Source organism: Hakea prostrata, chromosome 10 (assembly GCF_041222555.1).
Source record: "Hakea prostrata isolate BN-2017 chromosome 10, UWA_Hpros_2, whole genome shotgun sequence".
NCBI classification, from domain to species: domain Eukaryota; kingdom Viridiplantae; phylum Streptophyta; class Magnoliopsida; order Proteales; family Proteaceae; genus Hakea; species Hakea prostrata.
The window spans coordinates 3,737,924-3,746,805 of NC_142609.1; the positions used below are offsets into that span (position 1 = coordinate 3,737,924).

Below are 8,882 nucleotides of genomic sequence, written 5' to 3' on the forward strand. Positions count from 1 at the left end.
TAAGTTCTTAATTTTGTTTTTTTTGAGTTCGGTTTTTTTGAGTTCGGTTCAATTGTAAAAACCCTAGATCATGGATGTAATTTGGGGAACTTGAATTTTCTGTTTTACATTGTAACCTAGAAACTTTGGGGGCTTGGCTAGGGGGTTGGGGTTGTTACCCTTGTCCAAGTTGCATCTCAAATTGAAGAAGCTAGGGATGGGTGTTCTTAGACTATTGTTGCAATCAAAATATTGAGGAGTGGACTGAGTAATATAGAAAACCCTAGTGGGGTATTCTATCGTGGACGTAGTGCTACTTGACCAAACCACATCAATTTGGTGTCTTGTAGCTGATTTATTTTTTGTTGCATAATTAGAGTGTTTGATTACAAAGTGGTGGGACACTATCGGGTAGATCCAGCTACATTGTGGCATATGGTGAACGTCTAAGTGTAAAGTTGGTAATTATGAGATCATCCTAACCATACTTGACTTGTGATATAAGAGAAGAGTTGCCATATTAAAAAAAATTTAAACACACTAAGGTTTCAAAGTCAACTTGGGAATAACAAGCCTAATACTTCTCATAGTCATTTGACCATTGAGAGCCCGAACTTCAATGCTGCGCTTTTAATGCGCAGCATGTGAAGCCAATGGTCGAGATCGAAATCTCGACCGTGATTTCGATCTTGATCGTCCATTTCGGTATGTTTATAAATCAAAGTGGACGGTCGTTGAGATTTCGATCTCGACCGTAGGCTTCACGGTGCTGCGCATTTAATGCACAGCACTGAAGCTCGAGCCATCCACTGAGGCCGTCTATGTGTGTTTCTATTCGTAGAATTCTGCCTCAAAATCTAAAAGCAGAAATCTTCAAAGAAAGAGTTACAAAGGATTCTTGGCTTCCTCTTATGGCTTGTAAGGTTGATTGGAAGGGAAGACTCCTTTCCTGGGTGCATCAGGGGAGCTTAGATCATTAACTGTGGCGAAGTACCCGCGTTTGGCCCACGCGGAAGTCTCAAGTTGCGAACCCCACTTAAATGTCGGCAAAATGTCGCTGACATATCGTGGTTTCGGTGGTGTCAACAGCCACCATGACGACATTTCATACCTTGGTTATCATTACTTTTCTTATTTTTTTATGGAAAAGAAATATATACCAAACCAAGGAAGAGAAACATACAAACAGACTTCATCGAATTTCACATCGTAGATATGTTTTTGACACAATAAGACAGCAAGACCAATAGAAGTATAAGAATGAATGCTAATTCTCGTCAACAGTTAAAGGCGATCACTAAACAAATCCTTCTGAAGATTTCACTGTTTTTCAGAGAATCATTGAAAATGAAGAATACAAGTAGTTCCAAATGCGAAGAGAAATCGAAATTAATAAACTCCAGTTGGAAACTTCAGACGGTAAAAAAAATCTCATATTTCACCATCCCATAGCTCTTCGAGGCTCTTATACGGGCTGCATGTTTCATGGACCATAAATTCTCCTCGTAGAAGCCTTTTCTGCACGCATTCCAGGCAAAACAGATAGGAGAATAAGCCCTTTAACCAATACTATATAAGATACTAAGAGAGGGAGTAATATTGTATTTTACCTGATGGATTTTAGAGAACTTGGAGAAGAGATCTTCAGGAATGCACCAGTCAAATAAACTGATGTTCTCCTTGAGTCGAGACTCAGTTACGCTTTTCGGGAGGACACTATGGCCACTTTGAATACCCCAGCGAAGAGCTACTTGTGCAGGTGATTTGTTAAGTTTTTCAGCAATTTCAATAAGTATAGGATCCTTCAAGGTCTCACCTTTAATCCAAGACCCAGGAGACCCCAATGGAGAATAGGCCTGTCAGAAAATTATGTCTGAAGATGTAAGAATTCATCCAGAGAAACCATTTGAAATCCATGTTTTAAGTTTTGCTACTCCATATATACAACTCTACAACACCTACATCAATCCAACCAAGTGAAGTAAATCAGGTCTAAAGTTACCGACAAATGGACGCCTTTAGACTTGCATAAATTGTGTAAGGCAGGCTGTTGCCACTCTGGATGGCATTCCACCTGGTTCACCGATGGTGGCACCTTCGCAGATGTGAGTAGGCTTTCCAGTTTCTTAGTTGAGAAGTTGCTCACTCCAATAGCCCGTGCTTTCCCAGACGCAAACAAGTTCTCCATGGCACTCCATGTCTCTGGAAGACACAGTGGAGCCATGCCTTCTGGGTCAAACCCACTTGCACCAGGCTTCAATCGAAATGGCCAATGCATCTACAACACAACAAGCCTTAGACAGTTTTGTAACACAAATGAGCTACATACACAAGCATAAAAAATGCAATACTTTTCCACAGTCCAAGCGCTAAAGGTTGTTTGGTTAGCATTTTGATCTTTCTTTCCTCTTAAGAATTAAGGTGACTACAAAAATTATGTAACTCTTTGGCTCAGATGTCTCTGGAATTCCTTTATTCCCTCTTCCCAAACTAAGTAAATAGTATTTTCTTTTTAGTAAAAATAGAAACTGGTGCCCAAGACTTAAATTTTCACACACAGGCTGAAACATCCTTGCAGGGAATTAATATTTTAGCAAAATAAACAATTCAAACTACTCAGACTACAAGAGAACATGAAAGAATGAAATGGAAAGCATACAAGGTATAGGTCGACATAGTCTAGCTGCAGGTCTTCTAACGTCTTGCTCAGTGCCTTGCAGACATCCTCCGGCGCATGGTCAGTGCACCTGTATGAATGCAAACTCTATATTAGTAGTAAATTATCAGAACTTCTCTTCAATTCATGGATTGCATAATGCATAGTATATGCTTCTGCTTCATAGAGCTGGTTCTGGAATGACATAGTTCTCCCAATTTTTAAGATTTCAAAAGTTATAAGAAGTCATTAGTGATAGCCAGAAATAATGCCCTAGTTCCATCAATGCAGGGCAGCAGAAAGCAGAAAAAAGAATGCCCTTGTTCAGTCATAGATTAAGAAATCAGAACTTTTTACCATAGCTTGGATGTGATCCAAATGTCACTACGCTTCACTACACCAGTGGAGAATAGTTCCTTCAAAGCCAACCCGACCTGCAGGCAGAAAATGGATGTGGAAGATGTATAATCTGGGAAGCATACATAAATAAATGAAATTAATCGTTTTTTATCGGGATCATGTTCAAAAGTAAAATTAACATTCTTTCTGGGTGTTTATGAATTTCCATGAAGACAAATAATTTGGATTGGAAAAAAGGAATGCCTGGAAAGGACTTCCTTCAAACACAAAGATCATAGGCATTACCTCCTTTTCATTTCCATAGACACTTGCACAATCAATATGTCTATAACCAACCTGCAGATTTTTAATCCAATCAAGCATGGTCAGTGATTAACATGGAACAATTAAATATTGGAAAAAGTATTGATAAGCCCACTTCTCATACATTCAGATAATCAAGCAAAGTTCATCACTGATTATAGTCATTCATAAAAGGTGCTGGGCAGTGCATATGACATCATTGATATTGATAAGCATGATTAGCTAAATAGGCCAACCAAATCTTAGATGTGGATTCTATATGAGATATCGAACTTTGATATCTAAATCAACAACAAATGCTGCCATCAATTAAAAATTAGATGCCCAATTGAGCACTTCAAACTCAATTTGTGTGACTATTTCAGCATTTAAGACTTAAACTTTAGCTACAGATGAAATACAGTCAGATAAGATTATATTTTAGCCAGAGACCCTCTAGCAGTTGTAAGCTTCTCTGTCTCAGGCTGCATTTACAAACTAAGTGGAAATTATATTGATCAACTACTGCTGGAAACTACTTGCTTATGAGCAATGGTGATCAAGTTCTTCTCTCCCAACCTGGCTCATACATGCACGTTAAAGCTTGTATAATTAAAAAAAAAAAAAAAACAAATCAACATAACTTACATGAAAGAGGGGCCAGAACACCACAAATGGCTTTAGACAGCCAAACCTGTTCCAGTAATGTCTCTAATACATAAATTAGCTATTTCTGTTCGATCCAAACTCCTACATCCCCTCTGCAGTTGTAAATGATTAGATTATCATGTTCCTCTATCCAATTATAGTAGCTCTCTTTACCCTGAAGGGAAAAGTATGGAAACAAAGGTTCCCACAAAGATCAAAGAACATGAAATCTTATGGGGAACTCTTATCATTTTTAACCATAGAAGTTAAGTGTGACTGAGAAAAGGAAAACCCGTAGGATACTTGGCCATTGAAAATACAGTCCATATTATGCACCATTGGTGTAATTTGACCCTGTTACTCTTACAGTACAAAACCCAACCCTAGTTACATATTCCATGTCTAAATTGATGAGTTCGTGCCACTTCTTTCTTCGTTCTTCTTCATCCTCTTCCTGCAACCCCTTTCCTTCAACTCTGACCCACCTATGATGATGACATCTTTTAAGCGTACAGATACAACAATCAAACTGAAGGTATGAAAAAGGGGACATGACCACTGTTACTTCATCTACATTTTCAAGTCTACTAGCAGATGTCGAATTCTGTTCAATTTTTTATGCTGTTTGATGGTATATGCTTTCTAACGGAAAGAAAAAATTATGTTCAAGTTTTATTTTCATTAACTACATTGTCAAGTCTATTTCATACAGTTAACTAAAAGGCTGACTTACGAGACTCCTGAGTCCAACCAGCAATGGATTATGAATGGGGAATAAGTTGAATGGTTCTTCTGATTTTAGACAACTGATTGTAATCCTAGGTCTCCAAATCAATTGCTTCTTTTTCCTCATTTTCCTCCCTACTAGTGCTGCTGTTTTCTTTGCCGAAGATGTTACAAACATGCATTCTCAGAGAGATGAGTTGCTGTGAAGAAGAAGAAAACCAGAAAAATGAAGATTTTGCAGAGTCTGACCAGCTGTGTTGCTCATGATCCACTGTATAGTGCTTCTCCTTAAAAGGGAGTCCATGGTTGCAGAGCGACCTGGTTTCTCCCTTCTCTGGCTTTCTTTTCCCTTTCAAACACTTTCATATTCTTTTATTATTTTTCTGATATTGCCCTCTTCTTCTTCATGCCAAATTCCCAATATATGTATGTGCTTCTTTTTTTTCTGGGGAAGGGGGAGAGAGAATGGGGGAGGGTGGAAACATAAGAAAGGGAAGGAATGAATTAATGAACCTTAACAGCAGCGATGATTGCATCTCCAACGGCACCAGGGGTACTTTTCCAAGTGCCTAATCCAACCGACGGTATCTTGGCTCCCGTGTTTAGTATGAAATGTGAGGGCCCATGCTCTGACATCTTATTCTTCTATATAAAACAAAACAAACAAATGTTCATGGAAGACGAAATATTATACACCATGACCACCACATCCAATAATAACAGAGAAGAAATATTTGGGGCAATACATGTTATAAACTATGAAGTAGTTTAGACAAAAAGGGGAGGGGTTGGGTGGGTGGAGAAGCAAGACTGAAAAGTAAAAAGAGAAATTAGACCAATGATAGTCGCCTAAAGAGAACATTTGGCATTGTGCCATGAAAAGAGAATCTCCTAATGAGAACCTCTAAGACTAAGACTGAGATTGATGCCACTTGTGTGGTTTAGACTGAAGGTGTCCTCTCTACAAGTAGAACTTAGGTCTGGGTTAATAAAGGGGGGGGGGAAAATGAAATAAAAATTGAAATGCATAATGTCATGATACTTTGGTGTGGTAAATGGATGCATGATGATTTATCTTATTTGCTTACATGGTTGACTATATAGTTTACTGTGCTCTCAAAGCTCATTATTATAAATGTTGGCAAGTCCACATATACATGACAAGGGCAAGGGTGCTGCTACCCAAGAATACAGTTAAAGCAGAGAATGGAGATTTCTTTTTGCAACTGACGTTTTGTTAAACTAAATTGTGGAATGTATATATTTCTTTTGAGGTTGTATGTATTTAATTAGGTACTGGGTGAAAACTCAAATGTAAGTAAAAAAGGACTATGGACCGTATACATAAGTATATGAGTCAAACAGATTATCTATCTTGTCCTTGGATATGTTTAGTTTAACATGTTTTTAGTGGATCTTTAACAGGTTGATACTAAGAGGAACTGTCACATGCCCCGGTTGGGTGTTTGTAATGTGGGCCCCACGAAGTCTTAAGAACCGGGGTCGTGACAGAGCTGGTAACAGGGATGGCTTCATCCATGCTTTGATGGTCATGCATGCACTCCACTAATTAAATCAACATTTTTCAGTTTTGTTCAATTTTCTGGATTCTATACATGCTTCTAGTTAATGCATCATAACTGTTTAGGTTGTTTATGTTGTACATTTTCAGTTTTCCAGTTCTCTAATCAACAAGCAGTAAGTGCAACAATCTCTTTAATTTGTCTTTACAATCAGCAGCAGTTACAAATTCGGATATAGTCCTAGACTGATCTGGTTACTTGGTTACTCTATCTTCAGTTCATAGGATTAGCTGCATTTCATAAAAAAAATCTGATATACTCCATTGCATAAATGACAAGAAGCTAGTCTTTTGGTGCTACAGTCAGACTCACTCAAAACAAAATCATATGTTTTGATCAAGCCCCATTTCTTCTTCTTGTTTCATTCTTTGTCATTAGTGGGTACCAGTTCGCACTTAAACTTATCAAGCCCAAATTTCTAGTTTGCATATTGTTCTTATAGCCTGACCAACCCCTAATCTTTAACACCATGTTTTAGTGTATTCCTTATCTTAACCTACAATCACTCAGCCCTAACCCACAACCCTTTTAAGAAGACAAACAGAAACTTGCTGCCTGTCACCCCACTTTTGAAATGGTCAAGTAAACAGCCAAGAACTGTGTCATTTCTTATGAGGACTTGAGGAGATATCATTTGGATCTAACAGTACAACTGGACAGAAGAAGAATAAGAAGCAAGACCATTGAAACAGGTCTGTATGGATCAGCACTGGACCAGGCCAACCTGAGCCAGTACAGCCAGCAGAGATGGCCTAGTAGAAGGGCCAAGAAGCTCCCCACAATTCTGGCATTCCCATTAGCTATTCTAACATGATTTTCCCTATATTTCTATAGCACTATTTGGAAGTTATGATGTTCTTCTCTTCGCTTTTGGCACCAATGTTGTTGGACATTTTTTTAACTGTGTAATATGACCTCATTCAAACTGATAGAGGCCAAGAAGGCTGAAAATGCAATCTATGGTAAGAATTTATAAATCCAGCCTTCATCATTTGCAGTTTGGTATCCATACTTTCTCTCTTATTTCATTGGTAAGCCTCTCCGGAGATGCCTAACTTTTTATTCCAATTGATCTCCATTGGAAACACCATTTTCATTGCACATTTCTCCAACATTTGCTTATCTTAATAGTCAAAAACCACTTTAGAGCCGTTCTATACCCTTCTTTTCTGTGCGCATTTGTGTCTGTGGGTTGGGGGGAAGAGGGGAAGGGACATGTAATATAATTTATTGAGAAAGATACCCGAAAGCTTGCACAAGGAAAGGATACAAAGACCCTTTACCATTCAAGCATCCATTACTCAGGGGATCCTAAATGACATCAGCTAATTAACTGTGTTAAGGAATGGTTAGTGGAGTTCCGAAACCTCTTGTTGTTAATCATTAAAAAGTGGTATTACAGTACCGTATCAACAACTGGGAATCATCAAATTTGGATCGGAATCTGCCATGACTGACCTTGATTCAGGCTGACATGGCCAATTCATGAAAAGAAAACCTAGGATTGCTGAGTTTTCAGATCTAAGGGCCAATTATGTCTTGGGACTGATTTGATCCCCTGAGGTGTTGGACGGGATGAAGCAATACTATCTCCCTTAGTTTTTGGTTGCAAGTCATCCAGCGAAAACCTTACTGGATCTTAGCTCCATGTTTGTATCCAAACAGTCTTATGCTCAGTCATCTCCTACTATTAGCTTCCTTCACATTAATCAACCAGATTTAAGAGTTCTAGTCCACAGCCAGCCTGGCTTGTGGGAAAGAAACTAGACAAGAACATGAAGCTTAGAAGAATCACTCGATCTTTTAACTGTCACGGATGAGCTCTGTGATTAGATGTTCTAATCCGTATGAACAATAACAACAACAAAATCAAACAATTCACAACACGCATCTCCTCCTACCTTAGATTTTATAACAATTTTTGTATGTATAGCGTAATCTTTCACGGAAATTACACAATTGCTCAATAAGAGTCATTTCTTTTTTGGGCAGAAGACAAAGAGAAAGAGTACCTGGAGATTGCTCTGAGACGCTATTAGCAAAGTGGATCCGATCGAAGCATGCAACTGCAACTCAGAAAAAGGGTAACGAAACTTCAGAAGAAAAGCTAGAGGGGATTTATCTACTGCATCAATCTTTCCACATTCGCTCAAATCTAAATCTGTTAAAATTTTTCCATTTTAGTTTCTTATGGCTTTTCTCCCTGACTATTTCTTCCATATTTTAATGTCCTTAGAATCCGCGCCAAAAATACAAATCCCCTAAAAACTCTCCATAACTCTTTTTTTTTTTTTTTTTATTTGTAGAAAAACTCTCCATAACTATACGACTGTAATTAGCTAGAGTGAGTAATCCACGGTTAAGTGTGTGAAAACATTTTTACCCTTAAATTAGTATAAATACACATGTTCATCATCTAGCGAAGCACATGACCAAACTTGAGCTTCTAAGCGCTTGATGCTCAAGTTCGTCTTTGGATGAATCTCGTCACCTCTGTTAGAGGAGAACAATGTGCTCCCCTTACACTTCCCCACCAAATAATAGTGGCAAGGCCCACATGAGATAGTTGTGGTCCCATTTTATTTTCTTTCTTTCTTTTTTTTTTAAGATAATAATTTGGGGTCCTATCTATGATTTATTTTATTAGT

General features: G+C 38.2%; 1 protein-coding gene across 1 annotated transcript; it reads right to left on the reverse strand.

Annotated features, from left to right (window-relative positions):
• Positions 1–1,194: 1,194 nt before the first annotated feature.
• Positions 1,195–8,385, reverse strand: LOC149001547 (NADPH-dependent aldo-keto reductase, chloroplastic-like). Its single transcript, XM_089137613.1, has 8 exons — positions 8,247–8,385; positions 5,165–5,296; positions 3,281–3,331; positions 2,993–3,069; positions 2,639–2,726; positions 1,982–2,257; positions 1,590–1,835; positions 1,195–1,497 (listed from the first exon to the last, which is right to left on the reverse strand). The coding sequence occupies exons 2-8, from the start codon at positions 5,285–5,287 to the stop codon at positions 1,411–1,413; spliced, it is 948 nt and encodes a 315-aa protein (XP_088993739.1). The 5' UTR covers positions 5,288–5,296; positions 8,247–8,385; the 3' UTR covers positions 1,195–1,410.
• Positions 8,386–8,882: the final 497 nt, after the last annotated feature.

Coding starts and splice junctions, on each gene's coding strand:
- LOC149001547 (XM_089137613.1), bottom strand. CDS start 5,287: ATGTCAGAGCATGGGCCCTCACATTTCATACTAAACACGGGAGCCAAG. Junction 3,070..3,280: donor TCTATGGAAATGAAAAGGAG/GTAATGCCTATG, acceptor TTCTGCCTGCAG/GTCGGGTTGGCTTTGAAGGA. Junction 2,258..2,638: donor ACTATGTCGACCTATACCTT/GTATGCTTTCCA, acceptor GTTGTGTTGTAG/ATGCATTGGCCATTTCGATT.